The 18,175-nt window shown below is 38.7% G+C and overlaps 1 protein-coding gene and 1 pseudogene across 1 annotated transcript in view; one reads left to right on the forward strand and one right to left on the reverse strand.

Moving 5' to 3' along the window:
• The window catches only part of Colec10 (collectin subfamily member 10), a 50,981-nt gene extending 34,076 nt beyond the window's left edge, over window positions 1-16,905 (forward strand). The window contains exons 4-6 of the mRNA XM_031358493.1: window positions 11,425-11,478; window positions 13,836-13,931; window positions 16,270-16,905. Coding sequence (XP_031214353.1) covers window positions 11,425-11,478; window positions 13,836-13,931; window positions 16,270-16,661 — 542 coding nt within the window. The 3' untranslated portion in view covers window positions 16,662-16,905. The remainder of the gene's footprint in view (window positions 1-11,424; window positions 11,479-13,835; window positions 13,932-16,269) is intronic.
• On the reverse strand, window positions 12,731-13,391 carry LOC116081797 (annotated as a pseudogene).
• Window positions 16,906-18,175: the final 1,270 nt, after the last annotated feature.

The raw sequence follows: 18,175 nt of genomic DNA on the forward strand, positions 1-18,175 counted from the left end.
GCTGATAATCAAAATAATCCATGGAATAAAATTAAGCAAGATTTCAGAACAGAATCAAACATACAGTTCTGGTAGATTCTATGTTTAACTCTCTTCCTGGATCTATGGATAGCTATTAACTCTTGCTATGACCCAATGATATTATGATTCAAACACTGTCGTGACTACTCATAAAACACAATGTAGACAAGTATAGAATAAAAAAATTAGTAATAATGTCTCCAAAATCTATAATCAAGATAGGAAACTGAAGTATATCCAAAAAATGCCCACCCCTTTGGACATAATCTGCTATAACAGTAGCCTCAATAAGTTGCTTTTTATTACTCAGTCTCCCCTTCCCTGCCATCTTCTCATAAAACTTCACAATGGTAACAAGTCTCAATTGTTCTCAAATTCATTAATTCGTTTATATATACAGGCATTGTTCCACTTTGGTTGGAAACATGAAGCTGAAGGAAAAATCAAAATGCTTTGCCAGAAGCTTGGAGATCATTCAGAAAGATAAGAGTTTTCTCAAGAAGAATTATAATCCTGAACAAAATAAGTACTAGAGGTGCCAAATGGGAAAGGAAGGCAAGATTGAGATGGGGAGAAACCGAAATAGGTCTCAAGGAATGGCAACAAGTTTTCATGTATGAGGGAAAGACATTTGAGAGAAATGTATGAAATAGTTCTACAAAGGTTCAGATTAGAGGCTCAGTGTCATGAGTGTTATAATAATGCATCCTTTACGTTATGATGAATGCATAATTCATAAACATTTGGCCCTTTTCAAAACCAATCATCTAGTAGTGCTCAACAGTGGATTCTTATAGGCAGCTTGGCAGAGTGGAGTCTGAGCTGAGGCTTGTGGCTTCTAGTCTCATCTGGAGACTCTGTGCTTCCTCTTATCCATCTCAGCCCACACTTCTCCACAATGATCCTTAAGGAGTTTTCTTCAGTGGACTGGGAAACATGAATGGACGTCCCTCTTGGATGTTCACCATTGGTTGAAATCTTTACAGCTGAGGAATGCTACAAAATCTCTTTATTGTCTGGGGCAGCTGTTGTTGCTTGAGTCTGGTGGTTTTATCAAAAAACCTGAGAAATGTTAGCTTCAGAGTTCTTCATTTGCACAGGTCTTACCATAAACCCTGAGAGGCTTACCATGGGTTTACACAGATATATAACTTAGTAAACATTTTATTTCCATCAGCTGAAATAGTTATTCTCTATATTTTTAAAGTGATTGCTCCTCCAACAGCACAATATGTAATATACTAATATATTTGGTATGTATTATATATTAAAGTATGTTTCTTTTTCAACTCTTAACCCATTTGTTGATATGGCTACCAACAAAGCATGAGTTAAGACCACTGTCTCCAGCTCTAAATTCTCTCTATCATCCTTGTATTGAATGATTTGGGAGTGGACACAAAAATTCAAGAAGTGAAAAGAGACAGGCTTAAGTGAAGAAAAACATTTAGCTTGGACTTAATTTGATATGTTTATGTAGTTTGAAGTTACTTTCATAAACAGTGAAGTTATTACTAACAAGTACAATGTAGGAATATCTTCCAAGAATACTCCCACCACCCATTGTGCGGGCCAGTACAAGTCATGAAACAGAAGAGCTGACTGTGCCCAGGCACATACAACACAAGAAATGTAGAGAAATAAACAAGGGGGAAACGCTTGACAAACCTAGGGCTGGAGATAATTTGGAGTTTTCCAAGTCAGACATCTCAGCTATACATGACAAAGGTTTTATCAAAATGTATCCTCATGATGATAGTCTGAAAATGCATATCCTATCAAGAACAAGTTGCAATGATGGAAGAACAGTAGCATAGTTAATACTCAAACAGTATCCTGACTTTAGCTATAGGGCAAGAGCTGTAGCCTACATCAAGTTAATCTTTCTGAAAATTATGACTGGCTAGGTTTTAAAAAAAAAAGTGCTGACATGTGAAGGCATGAGAGAATGGCAGCCATGTTCTGGAGCACAAGGAGTCAAAGTGAAATTAAGTTGTGGATTCTATGTATGACATTTATCAGTTCATATACAATCCCCAGTGTACAGGAGAAGCAACACTGAGAGACTCGGGTGTGACTAGAAACTTGCTCAGACTCAATTGATTCCAAAGGATTTCCAAAGAATAGAGAAGCCCAGGAAAATGCTCCATAATTTAGTTATAACTCCAGAAAAAACAATCTGAAAGTATTTAATTAAACATATACCAACTTGTGTTTTATAGCATAGTAAACTATTTATGCAAGAAAATACTTGATCATATAAACCACAAAGAATCTACTTTAAAAACATTCAACTAAAAAAAAAAAAAAACTCAAAATGTCTTTCTCAAGATTGGCAATAAGGATAGCATCTCCCTCTGTCTCCAGCTCTAATGAGCATTTCTCATGAGTGTCTAGCCAGGACACAAATACAAGAAACGAACCAGGCATCACAGGAACAGAACACAGAGAGGTTCATTACATGGAGCTGGTTTATTGCATGACCAGAAAATTGTAAATAAACTGCAGATAAGGTACTTGGATAGAGAAGAGTTTTAAGGAAGCCAAACTAATAAAAATCAATTTGACTCCTAAATACAAAGAATGAAACTAAAATAACACCATTTATCATAGTATCAAAGTTATCATGTACCTAGAAATATATTTAGTAAAAAGTATATAAGCCCTCCACAGCAAATACAACATGGTAATGGAATCAAAGGCTACCTAAGGAAATGGAAACAGAGTTACTACATCCATACTTGGTTTATACAGTTGATATTATTTTTTTAGAGTGGAAAAATCAGCTGCCTATCTCTAAATTATACTGACTTAGCTAAATATTTGTGTTTAAAAATAATTATTTAATGCATGAGTTGGCTCAGTCTATAAAGGTGATTGTTGTTTTGCATAAATATAAATATAAATGACAGAAGTCTGTCCAGGGTCATTTCAGAGATTATTGGGAATTCTATCTAAATCCCAAGCCAAAGTTTACTTAATGATATTCCATAAAATTCAAACAACAATTTTAAATGGCAAATCTTGTAACACTATATAACCAAAATCTATACTAAATTGATATTTAACCTGCTAATGGATAACAATAGAAAAATATGGTCCTTGCTTTCTCTTATTCTTATGAACATTATGTTTATAAAACTTTGTGTATTCAATAAAAGTCCTGAAACCCATAGTACAATCCTCTTGGCTCTGATTGTGTGGTACGACAACACACTGTGCAAAGTGTGCATGCTATACACTCAGAACTAGGGCTTGCAGTGAAGCCACAGGATACAACACAGGTGAGCATTGCCACCAACACCTCAGATTCATTATCTGAGTAATTTTGAATTGGCTTTTGCTCATGGCATTTTCAAAAACTTTTTATTGTTGGCATGTTTCTTAGAAAACATGCATTTACTTATTCAACCCCAAATGTGGTCATAACCTACAATTTAAGGAACTCAGCATTAGGTAACAGAGAAAGGAGGAGTGAAAAACTTTATTTAGTATGACTACTAAATAAACTCCTGAGCCTCAGAGAGAATGGATCCCAGAAATGTTGAATAATTAAATTTGGAAATGATGGGTTAACTAAACTTCCTCCTTCTGGTCAACTCCAACTTTCCTTTCATCACTCAGAGGTGCATCACCTAGAGTACACCTCCATCATTGTCTTCATGGTTTGTATTAGCCCCTGTATTATATTGGTTCCTGGCTGTGTCTTAATTAGGGTTTCTATTGCCATGAAGACATACCATAGTGAGCCTTATAAAACCTAACATTTAAACGGGGCAGGCTTATAGTTTCAGAGGTTTGATTCTGTATCACATGGTGGGAAACATGGCATCATGCAAAGAGGCGTGGTACTGGAAAAGGAGCTGAGAGTTCTACACCTGGAGAACAGATCTACATCTGCAGGCAGAACAAAATGAACTGTCTTGAGCTTGCGAGACCTCAAAGCCCACCCCCACAGTGACAGACTTCCTCTAAAAAGTCACATCTCCTCCAATAAGGCCATAACTCCTAAAGACCCATTCCTTATGGGCCAAATATTCAAAAACATGAGTCTATAGGTACCATTCATATTCAAACCACCATATGGGGTACAAGATGAAAAAAGTATTTATTGGATCTGTTGACTTTAAAAATATAAACAGGTCCATCCATTTCCCCAAGAATTTCATAAATTCATTGTTTTTAATAGCTGAGTAGTACTCCACTGTGTAGATGTACCACATTTCCTGTATCCATTCCTCTGTTGATGGACATCTGGGTTGTTTCCAGTTTCTGGCTATTATAAATAAGTCTGCTATGAACATAGTGACAGTACCCGACTAATACAGAAGTAGAGGTTCACAGCCATCCATTGGACTGAGTACGGGGTCCCCAATGAAGGAACTAGAGAAAGGTCCCAAGGAGCTGAAGGGTTTGCAGCCCCTTAGCATGAACAACAATATGAACTAACTAGTACCTTCAGAGCTCCCAGGGACTAAACTCCAACCAAAGAGTACACATGGGGGGACTCATGGCTCCAGCAGCATGTGTATAGCAGAGGATGGCCAAGTTGGTCATCAATGAGAGGAGAGGACCTTGGCCCTGTGAAGATTCTATGCCCCAGTGTAGGGGAATGCCAGGGCCAGAACATGGGAGAGGGTGGGGTGGTGATCAGGGGGAGAGGGGAGGGAACAGGGGATTGTTTTAGTTCTGTTTTTTTATTTTTTTATTTTTTTCTTATTTTATTTTATTTTTTTTTCTTTTGGAGGGGAACCTGGGAAAGGAGATATTGTAAATAAAGAAAATATCTAATAAAAAATTTTAAAAATTTAAAAAAACAAAAATATAAACAGGAGCCTGGTGAGATAACATGGTGGGTAAAAGAGCTGGCTGAGCAAACCAAGGTTAAAATCCTGAAGACGAATTTTAAAAGATAGTGTGGCAACTGGCACCTGTAATCCCAGCAATGTGGTGATAGGAAAGGGAAGTGGAGGCAGGAGGATCACTGGAACATGCTGGTCACCAGTAAGGTTCCAGGTCTAGTGAGAGACCTGGTCTGAAAAGATAAGTCATGGTAGAATAGGACAGTCAATGTCCTGCTCTGGCTTCTGTAACCACACATACACAGGCATGCATGCCCACATACACAGGTGTACATGTAACCTACTCATATACATAAATACACATATGCCCACAAAATGTGTGTGTGTGTGTGTGTGTGTGTGTGTGCATGTGCATGTGTGTGTTCACATATAAACTACCTGAGGACTATAATTTCACCTTTATGCCTATAACACAGTAAAAATGTTCTAAAATTTTTTTTGTATTAAGAATGCCAAAAACTTGGCTATGGATATAGCTGAATGTTAGCAAGCTTGCCTAGAACACGCTCTGTGTTTCACACACAGAAACACACACATTTACCAATACATATGTATTCATATGTCTAATCAAAAACTGAATGATAAAGCATACTATTTCCTACGAGGTAACCTGAATTTTCACTCTTTTCTTTTAAGAACCACTTTTCTACACTACAAGTTCTAGGATTGGCTGCCAAGATTTCCTTCCCCTCTAGAGATGTGTCATAAAAATTTATGAGCATGTCTTAAGAAAAATGGAGATGCAGTATTTTGGCTTACCTGGATTAATTTCATTTTTAATCAGTACTTGGAAATTTATTGTCCTTCTTTGGCCATGGCCCTCCTAAGTTTTTCACTGGCTTGGATTAATCTCGACTTTCTCTCTAGGCTGACCTTAATGCTGTCACCTGCATGGTTAAGGTAGCTTTCCAGATGTCAATACTTCATTTTAAGAATAAGGAATAAGAATGATTTAGTATAGGTAAATTCAATCTCATAGCAAAGTAAATGTTTTCACTGAAGGCCAATAATCTTTCTTACACTGAAAGCATTCTGATTTCTTTTGTTCCTCTGAATGTGACCTCTGATTCTTTACTTAAGAGACTTGTTGTAGGCATATTCCCAATCACAGTCTGAATAAGATTTTGCAGGTGACTTGAAATCATAATTAGGAAAGATAGATATACCAAGCCCAAATATTCAGTAAGCAAGAGAAGGATGCAGTTTGAGTACTTTACTCTGAGCTCAGGTTGGCTCAGCATCCTCTGAATAGAGCTGCCAGTGGGAATTCCATTAAAAGATGGGATTGCTTCATTTACTCCCCTAATGACTTATCATTTTAGGTATCATTATTCCCATTTAAGATGGAAAAATACAGACTTAAGAACATTCAGCAGCCTGTTCACAAAGCACCAGACACACAATTCACACATGTGGGCATTCACTTTCACGGCAGTGTCTTCCAATTTGTCACAAAAGGAAAGGACTTCATGTCCATAGCGATTACAGCTTCTCAGAATAGAAGAAGCCACATATCAATTCAAGAAACCATGTCCCCCCAAAAATCAGACCAGGATGGTGCTGCCGTGTAGCCTTTTCTGCTGTGATTTACAAGGGTCTTTTCCTGTTCTGACCACCTACAAGGCTTTTGGTTTATTTTGAAATGTTAGTACATCATAATGTCGATATCCTTGTTCTCTTGTGAGTTTTTATTTCCTTAAAAGCCAATCCTTCTTCCAAAGCAAATATGGACCTTTCTTATTCCTGATTTGCAATGAATTCCAAAGCCTCAGATAATGATCCAGAGACTTTATTCAGCATGAATTTGTTCCCAATTCATATATTCTTTGGTTTTTATTTTTTTACAATGCAGCCATTGCCCCACTCCCAAGTTCCTCATCCCATTCCTTCTCCCCTTCATATCCCAAAGGATATTCCCCACTCCAGACTTCTGCCCTCCCTTGGGCCTCAAGTCTCTCCAGGATTAAGCATGTCTTCTCCCAGTGACACCAGATGAGGCACTCCCTGGTTGTGTCTGGGGCCTCTGATAAGCTCTAGTGTGCTGCCTGGTTGGTAGCTCGGTGTCTAGGGTCTCCCAGGGGTCTGGATTAGTTTAGACTGCTGGTCTTCCTATGGGGTCACCCTTCCCTTCAGTTTCTTCCATCCTTCCCCTAATTCAACCATAGGGGTCCATGAATTCAGTCCAATGGTTGGGTGTAAGTGTCTGTGTCTGTCTCAGTCAGCTACTAGTTGGGCCTCTCAGAGGACAGCCATGCTAGGTTCCTGTCTATAAGTATACTGTAGTATTAGTAATACTGTCAAGCCTTGGTGCACCCACATGAGATGGATCCCAAGTTGGGCCGGCCACAGGACTGCCTTTCCCTCACTCTCTTCTCCACTTTGGTCCCTGCAGTTATTTTAGACAAGAATAATTCTGGGTCAGAAAATTTGACTGTGGGATGGCAACCCCATCCCTCCACTTGTGGCTCTATCTATCTGCTGGAGGTGGTCTCTTCGAGTTCCCCACTGTTGGCATTTCATCTAAGGTCACTCTCATTGACTCCTGAGAGTCTCTCACCTGCCAGGTCTCTGGTACATTCAAGATGGTCTCCCTACCTCCCACCCCATGAAGCCATATATTTCCATTCATTCTGCTGGTCCTCTGGGCTTCTCTCTTGCCCTCCCTCCATATCTGATCCCCTTCTTCCCTTCCCCTCCCCTCTTCTACCTGGAGACCTCTCTCTCTCTCTCTCTGTCTCCCCTGATTATTTTCTTCCCCCTTCTTAGTAGAATTGAAGCATCCTGTTTCTGCTTGTTAAACTTTGTAAGGTCTGTGATTTGTATCCTGGGTATTGTGTACTTTTTGGTTGATGTCCACTTATTAGTGAATATATACTATGCATGTCCATTTGGGTCATACATGTCATGGGTCATTTTATGTTGAAGTCCTTGATCCACTTGGACTTGAGCTTTGTGCAAGGTGATAAAGATGGATCTATTTTCATTTTTCTACAGACAGACTGTCTGTTAGACCAGCACTATTTATTGAAGATGGTTTCTTTTTACCATTGTATATTTTTGGCTTCTTTGTCAAAGATCAAGTGTCCATAAGAGTGTGCATTTATTTCTGTGTCTTTAATTCTATTCCGCTGATCAACTTGTCTGTCTCTGCACCAATATCATGCAGTTTTTATTATTATTGCTCTGTAGTACATCTTGAGGTCAGGGATGATGATTTCCCCAGAAGTTCTTTTATTGTTAAGAATAGTTTTCGCGGGCTAGAGAGATGGCTCAGCTGTTAAAGACTAGGCTCACAACCAAAATTATAAGAATTGTTTTCGCTATCCTAGGTTTTTTGTTTTTCCATATAAAATTGAGAATTGCTCTTTCCTGTGTCTGTGAAGAATTGTGTTGGAATTTGGGGGGATTGCATTGAATCTGTAGGTTCCTTTAGGTAGGATGGCCATTTTTACTATATTAATCCTACCAATCCATGAGCATGAGAGATCTCTCCATTTTCTGAGGTCTTTGATTTCTTTCTTGAGAGATTTGAGGTTCTTGTCATACAGATCTTTCACTTGTTTGGTTAGAGTTACATCAAGTTATTTTATATTATGTGTGACTACTGTGAAGGGTGTTGCTTCCCTTTTTTTTTTTTCTCAGCCCATTTATCATTTGTATAAAGGAAGGATACTAATTTGCATGAGTTAATTTTATATCCAGGCAGTTTACTGAAGTTGTTTATCAGCTGTAGAAGTTCTCTGGTAGAATCTTTTGGGGTGCTTATTTATATTTTCATATCATCCTCAAATAGTGATACCTTGACTTCTTCTTGCCCAATATTTATCCCCTTGCTCTCGTTTTGTTCTCTTATTGCTCTAACTAGAAGTTAGAGTACTGTATTAAATAGGTATGGAGAGTGTGGGCAGCCTTGTATTGTCCCTGATTTTAGTGAGATTCTTTCAAGTATCTCTCCATTTAGTTTGATATTGGCTGTTGGTTTGCTGTATATTGCTTTTATTGTGTTTAGGTATGGGCCTTGAATTCCTGGTCTCTCCAATGATTATGATTCTATTTATGTGTTATTGTAAAACATTTTAATGTGGCAATCCATATGATAGCTGAACTAACAATTAACTAATGGATAGATGGGTAATATACAGAATGGACATAATGCAAATGGAAGATTAATTTGTCAGGAAGCTAAAATGAGATTTTTTTATGCTACTCAGAATATGATGAGAATTTTTACACATCAATTGTTGACTTCTGGAGTATCCATTTAATAATTTTGGATTATGGTTGATCACAGGGAACTACAACTATAGAAATCAAATGTAAGAAGATTTTTGTTATCTATATTTATTTTATGTGGCTTATAAGACTTATCTAGAATATTTATCATTTCTAACTTCTCCTGATCCTACCCTTTCCAGTATCTGCTAACTATTGTCCTACTGTCTGCATCTACAAGACTGACTTTTTCCACTTCCGTATATGAGTAAGATCATGGGAGTTTTGTGTTTCTTTACCTGGCTTATTTCGCTTAGATAACATTTTCACTTTATTTGACTTCATCAGATCATCAGGCAACTCATCTGTGAGCCATTCTGAACTACAAAGTCAGAAATGGTTGAGTTTGAATACCAACCCTGACATTCAAACTGTTGAGCATGTTATTTGCCTACACGAACCCAAATTCCTTCAGTTGTAAAATGAAGGCATCAGATTGCCCACCTCATGGTATTTAATCTGATAGTTGAAGTGAAGCATGTAGAATGGTTGGCAGCTTATTTATATCTAATAAAGGTATGTGTCCTTTCTTCTGTTAACTCATTCTCACAGTCTTCTCTAATTTACATTTGAGGGAATGAAGAATCTTTAAAAAACAACTAATACGTGAGCAATCTCCCTCAGCAAGGACTTGACATGTTCTCATGTGTTTGTCTGTTTGTTTGTTTCTCTCACCACCCGTATGATGTCTATACCCTTCTATCTACTGCTGCTGCTTGGTTGTCTGGCTTAATTGCAAATTACTCCATCTTTCCTACTAGTGTCCTATCTCTTCTGACTCCCTCTTAGGTATCATGTTTGTTAGAAGTGTCTCTCCCAGACTTACCATGTTATGTGATTACTGAGTTCAGCATTGTCCACAGGCAAGTTCTGAGACTTCTACTTTCACACCTGCACAGCACCCTGAAGGTCAAGGGCCTCTTTCCTTCTGTTATTCAAGCACCTACATGCATGACATCACTGTAAAGAAAGTATTCATATAGATCAGCTTAGAAAGGCATGGGAAATAAACCCATGGTATCCCATTCAAAATACTCTCTTCAACATATAAGAATCTTAATGAAAAGAACTCAGAAGACAGAGTTTGTCTAAGACAGAGGGTGTCAGCAGAATGACACCCTCAGAGCAGATGACAGAAGGAACCTGCAGGCTTTACAGTGACCTTGTGAGAGATGACATCATACAGAACCTATTGGATTATATGCCCAACTTCCTGCCTTCCCTTAGTTCTTATTCAGGTAGGACTGCCTCCTACTTCTTCAAACTGGGTGACCTCCAGCCTGTGTTTATCCTTGGCAATGTTTTCTTATATTGACAGATCACCTTTAATGCATGAAACCGTATTTCACCCTGCTCAGTGTCTTCTCTTTTGATCCCCAAGAATCTCAGCCAAACATGTTCTCCTGGAAATCAAAAGCCTTTCCTTTCAATTATTGTGTCTGATGTGGGCTTCAGGAGTTATTTTGAAGTTTTAAAATAGAACCAATATTTTTTTTATTTCTCTCTCCCTGTTTCAAAAGCCCTGCTTCTTTGAGAATTATTTTTTGGAGGCTTCTGACTAAGTAATACAATGACCCCATAGAAAGAACAGAAAGAAAAATTACCAAGGTTGACATTTAAGTCTAACGTGATATGACTCTGAAGAGCAGATATTTGCATGTGTTACTTCCTTCCTAAAAATTGTAAATGCCTTGAAGTCAGATATTGAATCTTGTCCTTCTGTACTTTCTCCAAGAACCTAGCTGTTTGTCTTATACAAAACAAATAGCAAATATTTCTTGAAATCATTTGGGGAAAAAAAAACCCTGTGTTTTTGTTTTTGTTTTGTTCTGTTTGCCAAGGTCAAAGCCACATAGAATGACCTGGAAGATAGTAACTACAGGTAACTCAGTGTGTTAATTAGTGGATACAGATTTGCAAAGCAATTGTATTTTTAAAATTAAAATCATGCTGTCCATTGTATTGGCATTGTTACTAAGGTGAAGTCCATATTATCAGCAAGATAAGTACCACAAATTCTATTGTTCTTTCTATATCCTGCAGGAATTTCAATGATCAATCTAAATAAATCGTGGCTCACCTGATTATTTATGCTTATGAACAACCCAAAGCAAATCAGTGGTAAAACGCCAAGAGCTACTAGTTGGAGATGATGAAAATAAAATTCGGAGGCTATTTCCTTTGGTTTTAGAGGTTTTTAGGTGATATCAGCTTGAAATAATTCACTGTTATATAGTTATTGTGGGTTTTTTTTTCTGTTTCTATTTAGGTGATAAAGGGGAAAAGGGTCTGCTTGGGATTCCTGGAGAAAAAGGCAAGGCAGGTATGAACGCCATGCTCATTTCGTTTTTGTTGTTTTCTGACACTACTCCAAATGTGTCCAGCTCAAAACTCCATGTACAACAAACAAAACAAAACAAAACAAACAAACCCAGAAACCCTTTCCAGGCCTTCAACCTTATTTCCATGGACTAGAGGACATAGAGAGAGAAATTTCCTATCTGCACACTGGTGACTTTCCAAGCCCTGGGGAAAGGAATAAGGGCACATTCCACCTCTGATGTGCTCATAGTGAGAAGCAAGCCCAGCATATCAGGGACTAGAGCTCAGCGTCTGGAACCAAGAGAAACGTCCATCCCAGAAACTGCATCAGCAGCTATGCCTTGAGTCCAGAGCATCTGAGCCAAATGCTGGCCTGAGATTGGCCTCCAGTGCTGATCTTTTAAGGCTATGAAGCCTACCCTGCATGAGCTGGAGGAGTCCTCGGAGAACTCAGCTTGCAATGTTTGATATGAAGAAGGAAATTAGGTTATTTAGGGGAAATTCCCATTGTTTCTATTCACAATGCTTAGTGAAGACTCGTTACCAAATAGCCAAATATTCCCTCTGTTTATCTGTGTCCATGGATTAATTAAAGCATTGGGTATTTTTCCATTTGCCTAATACAATCAGTTTAACTTTTCATACTTTCAAGCAATAAAGAAATCGAAAACTATATGCAGCAACCATTAAACAGGCATAAGAGAGTCATGTGAATTTACCACCACTTTCTTTGATTCTGCTTCTCCTCACTACAACACATGGCAGGTAGAAAACTGGGTGAGCGAAGCAAGCAGCACAAGTTACAATTATGCTTACCCAGTAAACTACAAGTTACAATGATGCTTACCCAGTAAACTATAAGTTACAATGATGCTTACCCAGTAAACTGGACAGCCGCCTTTTAAAGGCCAAACTGCATCTGTTCACAGGATTTAAACATAGGTTTTGAAACTGGACAGCTAGACTCTACATGGATAATCAGAGTTAATGTGTGATTGAATCATGAAAATTTCCTGTACCTTTGGGAGGGCTGTGTGAGCTCATGAATAATGCAATGACACAAAAGAAGCCGGGCTGCAAATACATTTTAAGGAAGCTGTAAGAAGTTTCTCCTGAAATTGAGCAGACCATTTCAAATTGAACAAAAATGCCAAATGGCTCACCATCTCTGGGTAGCAGTTCACCTCATTCATTCCCTATAAAATCCTCATTTAGAGTTGTTTTTATTTTATTTTATTTTTTTAACAGACAAAGGCTTGTCTTATTTTAATGACTGATCCACGTGAGGCCACAGCCAGGCCACTATGTACAGACACGAGGGAAGCTTTATTTCTTGGTCTCTTCCTCCTTGGACAGAGTCTTGATGCTCTCTTCCTTCTTGGCCTAGAGAGGCTCCTCCCAGCGCTTTTCGAGCTTCCTTCATCTTATACCTGTGAGCCTCAGCCTGGTCATCCAGTAACTTCTTCAGGCCTTGTCTGCCTTCAGTTGGTGGATATGCTCCATGAGAATCCGCTTGTTTTTGAATGTGTTCCCTTTGACCTTCAGGTACAGGCTATGGTACATATGGCGGTCAATCTTCTTAGATTCCCGGTATCTCCTGAGAAACCGGAGCAGGATCCACATTCTTCTCATCCAGGTCACCTTCTCTGGCATCTGAGCATTGGCAGTACCCTTCTTCTTCCCTATGCCCATATGCCTGCCCTTCTGTCGGGCCAAGGTGTTTTTCTGGCAGTAAGACCTGGAATGAACAGTAACAGGCTTCCAGACAATCAGCCCATCTTTGATCAGTTTCCTAATCTGCAGACGGGAGTTGGCATTGGCAGTTTCATTGGTCTCATTGGGGTCGGACCAGATCTTCTTTTTTCTACAGCAGAGGATAGAGGCAAGCCCCTTCTGTAACCTGATCATATTCATGGCTGCAGATACAGCAGCCTAGAGTTGTTTTTAAAAACTTATTCCACTCTTTTTTTTTTAATTTATATATTGTTATTTTTATGTGCATTTGGTGTTTTGCCTCCATATACGTTTGTGTAATAGTGTCAGATTTTGGAGTTACAGACAGTTGGGAGCTGCCATGTGGATGCTGGTATTTGAACCTGGGTCCTCTGAAAGAGTAGTGAGTGCTCTTACCCATTTCTCTAGCACCCCATCCCTTTTCCAAACATTTCTAAGAGACACTTTATGAACTTTTTAAGAGAAAATAATAAATTGGTACCCTTGTTTAAACATACAGCAATTCATAGTGATATGTAACCAAGCTAGAAAATGGTAGAAAACACTGAGAATAGAGAAATGGTCCTCTCCAACAGGTCATGGTGTGCTTCAACATGAACTGACAGTTTTGTCCTTATTTGCAAGGTACCATCTGTGACTGTGGCAGGTATCGGAAAGTGGTTGGACAACTGGATATTAGTGTTGCTCGTCTTAAGACATCAATGAAATTCATCAAGAATGGTAAACATAGTGCTTTGCTGTTTCACATATACTAATCTGGTCTTTTAACACTATATTCCTTAGCAAGAAATACCTTGGGTCAAGCAAAGTATCATAGTTCAAAAGACTCTCAAAAGATTGAGTATCCTCTCAGATTCCAATATTTTTAATTTCACTCTACAGATTCAGTCATATGTGTGTGGTGTTTCAGTAGGAAAGGGGACTTTGCTAAAAGTAGGTGTTAATCCCACTAAATGGGAGTAAAGATAATTATTCAAATTCTTTGGTCAAATTAAGCAAGTTTTATTTTCTGTCACACAAGGCTATCTCCCTAAACTGGGGTTGAGAAAATAGCATCAAACAATGGAAGAAGTTGGGCTTATATAGCCCAAAATACTATAGGCCTAGGGGGGTTCCAAGGTTTTTTGGATATGTAGGAACTTAGCAGAACATTTCAAAATTATTTTTCAGAACATCTTATCTTATCAGGGTGGAGGGCATGTGGAACATGCCAAATTCCAGAAAACGGTTCAAGACCTGGTCAAATCCAAGTTTTTCAGAAACAGGAATGAACTTACTCTGACTTCATAACAAGGTGGCTTTTAATCTTAAAATGGTTTGAGGCTGGTCCATCAAACAGAAGGAGAAAAGAGGAGAGCTGAGCAAGCCATGCCCAAAGAAGAATGGACACATATTGAAACAGAATCTCTGATACTATCCTGGTAGCAAGGGCTACATACTTGAGTGCTCTGGATAACTACTAACAACAGAGCATTTGCTGCTTTTCAGTATTATGTTCTATGTGTGTGAGCCACCTGAACATGAAGAATGCCATGTCCAAGGATACAGAGAGCAGAGTAGTTTTTCTGACTCCCCTTCCCCATAATACATTCAGTACAAGTCTTACATGATCCTATAAATTTTTCAGTTTGATCATTTTTTTGCCTCTTGTCCATTTTCCCACACTAGTGATTACCAAAGTCTTCAACTTGGAAAGGGCTTTGCTGAGAGAGTTTTATTGAAGACAAAACTGATGCAGTGACTATGGTCAATTTCATCTCACTGAATTTTCACTTAGTGTAATACAGATTATGTTTTGCACATAAGTAGAAGCAAGCAGATACCATTGATTGCTCAGAGTCACAATGTAATGGCAGAGGCATAGGAAATATCAAAGCTTACCTAAGCAACTTAATTGGTTATAACTTCTAGTTGGAAGTCATAATAAGATTCTGTATCTTGCATCTGGAGAGATGGCTCAGAGGTTAAGAGCTTGTACTGTTCTTTCAGAGGAACCCGGTTCAATTCTGACCACTCATGTCAGACAGTTCACAACCACCTGCAACTCCACTTCCAGAAAAATCTGACACCATCTTCTGATTTCCATGGGCACCCTCATATAACATTCCCTATTCAGAAAGAGACATACACACATAGTCATAAACAAAAATGAATTTAAAGATAAAATTCTACATTTTACATCACTCAGGCTGTCATTAACACATCACAACCAAAAGTTATAACTCTTCAGCAGTTACAGATTTCTTAGTGAAGTTAAAGACCCCAAAATGAATACAAACCACAAAGGCAGTATTATGAATTGGAAGTCATTTTCAATATCTAGTTGTATCCTGAAAATTCAGTAATGAAATCTCCCCTATAACTGTGTGGTAATCTCAATTATTGTGTATACCCATATTCGAAAAACTCCTGAAGTAGACAAAAAAAAATCTTTATTATTCCCATATTGTCTATTGAATTTGCTTGTAATAAGAATTTGGCATTTCTTAGAATGTTCTACACATTAGGTTGAAGAGCATCAGACTGACCTCAAGACATTTACAGTTCAATGGAAGATATGCACAAGCAGGCAGAGTAGACTATGCTGAGTGGTATTGAACGGAGATAGGAGAAGACAATGAGTACATAGAAAACCTCATGTCCACTAAGGGGCATTGGAAAAGCTTCATATGGAAAGGCTCATTATCTCTGAGATGTAAAGACCATCAGCATCTTCCCAGGGTGGGTGGTAAAGAAAAATGCCACATACACCTGATTCAAAAGTGGTGAGATACTCCAAGTAGCCGCTCATGTTAACTGGGCTTTTGTTACCAGGGATGCTATGAGACAAGTATGTGGGAAGGTAAGGAGGAAGGCGAGAGAGAACAATGGTAGACTTTCATTTTGTACCCAATAAACAGAAAGGCACAGAAGAAATTAAATGAGCAACTGCCTCATTATAACCTTACACAAGAGCTCTTGAATGCTCTGAGTACATTGAAATGTAACAATATTATATAGGAATTTGCTTCTTGTTGTATTGAGACACATTATGCTATTCTTCCTCTCCTCCTTGCAGTTATAGCAGGGATCCGGGAAACTGAAGAGAAATTCTACTACATTGTGCAGGAAGAGAAGAACTACAGGGAATCTCTGACCCACTGCAGGATCCGGGGAGGGATGCTAGCCATGCCCAAGGATGAAGTTGTTAACACTCTTCTTGCTGACTATGTTGCCAAGAGTGGCTTCTTCCGAGTGTTCATTGGGGTGAATGACCTTGAGAAAGAGGGGCAATATGTGTTCACAGATAACACTCCACTGCAGAACTACAGCAATTGGAAGGAGGGAGAACCCAGTGACCCCTATGGCCATGAGGACTGTGTGGAGATGCTGAGCTCCGGCAGATGGAATGACACAGAGTGTCATCTTACTATGTATTTTGTCTGTGAGTTTGTCAAGAAGAAAAAATAATTTTCCTCATGTAACACAGTCATCTTTTCCATGGGTCTTCTTCTCACAGTTACTTTTATCCATTTTTGCCTTCCTAATTACATTGCTCTTGCTAAAATGACATAAGGGCTCTGCCCCCACTATCTTCTTCTGTGCTAATTGTGACAATTCTGTACATGATGTTTACTTAGACTATTCTTGGGGCTCTTTCTCTTGCAGCTCTATTTAACCCTTTGGCATAACAGGAGAAAGACACTAGAACTCAGAAGGGGAAGGGAGAGGCAGCTCTGAAACAATACAAGTTATAGTCTTTCTGTTAAATTGTTCCCTGCTATTAATGACCCCATTTTATTTCATGAATGTGTTCATGTATACATTCTTCACCTCAGCATTAAATAATCAAGAGGAAAGGGTTCAAGCCTTTAGAGTGCTAAAGTGCTCACTTCTCCAGGGTCCCTCCCCCTTCCAGCTAATATGTCACTCACAGAGAAATTTCATGGGAGGCCTTTCACTCTCTGTAAATTAATGTTGCTGGAGACGCCCTTTCTACTATTTTGACATCACAGAGATATGTCCAGCACAGCATTTGGAATGTGCTTAAAATCCTCATTTATTGAGTTGGCAACAGTTTGCCTTGAGTTGCAAATCAAACCTCAAGGCAGCTTTCATCTTGCATTTGAAAATAAACAGTTGAACAAAACTCTAGCTTCTCTCCTTAGAAACGGATGCCCTGCTTATGGGTTGTGACACATGATTAGATTGTTTAAAATGCTGGCAAAACAGTTAATGACACAAGAGAAACAGATCAACAACATATGTTCTCCTTAAACCATCTGTTTGTGACTTTGCCCATGATTAACTAACTGGTGGTGAGAAGAGATTACTGGCATTGGCTATGTGAATTCAACAAGACTCATAAGTCTAAGTCCTATGGAGTCCAGAAAGATGACATAAATAGATGAGGGGGGGCCATGAGGCCCCTAATCCACTAGTCACAGCCTGGTTTTTGAAGGAGCCAACTACTTCTTAGCCACTGTTGTTGCTGCCACCAAGGACCCAGAATTATTGCAAGTCAGTATCCTGACATTTGAACTGAAGTCAAATGGCTGGAACTTTATAACTCCATATTTCAAAGTGTTGACAATTAATCAATATCTAGCCAAGACTGTAAGACCTACAAATGTCTGTTAAGTAAATTATGAACTTTCCATTTCCATCTCCGGGGAAAGTTCTGAAAGTTCTAATTTTGCCAGGTGTCATTAGGAAATGACGACTTCAACGTCAGGTCTCCCATGAATGCCTTATTCATTTCAGCTCAATAGGAGAAATTTGTTAAATTTTTGACATTTATCAGGTTATTAAAGTAGTTACAGAGTCTCTTTTGAGAATGTGGCATAGGGTATTTTGAAGGCCGATCAGTTTAATATAATTACAAATCAGGGCATCACGCCAAATGCCAGCCAAGATCTCAAAAAATTGGAACATTCAGAAACATGTGGAGGAGAAGAAAAGGCTGAAATAGGAAGGAGAGGGAG

Source organism: Mastomys coucha, unplaced genomic scaffold, assembly GCF_008632895.1.
Source record: "Mastomys coucha isolate ucsf_1 unplaced genomic scaffold, UCSF_Mcou_1 pScaffold7, whole genome shotgun sequence".
In the NCBI taxonomy this organism is placed as follows: Eukaryota; Metazoa; Chordata; class Mammalia; order Rodentia; family Muridae; genus Mastomys; species Mastomys coucha.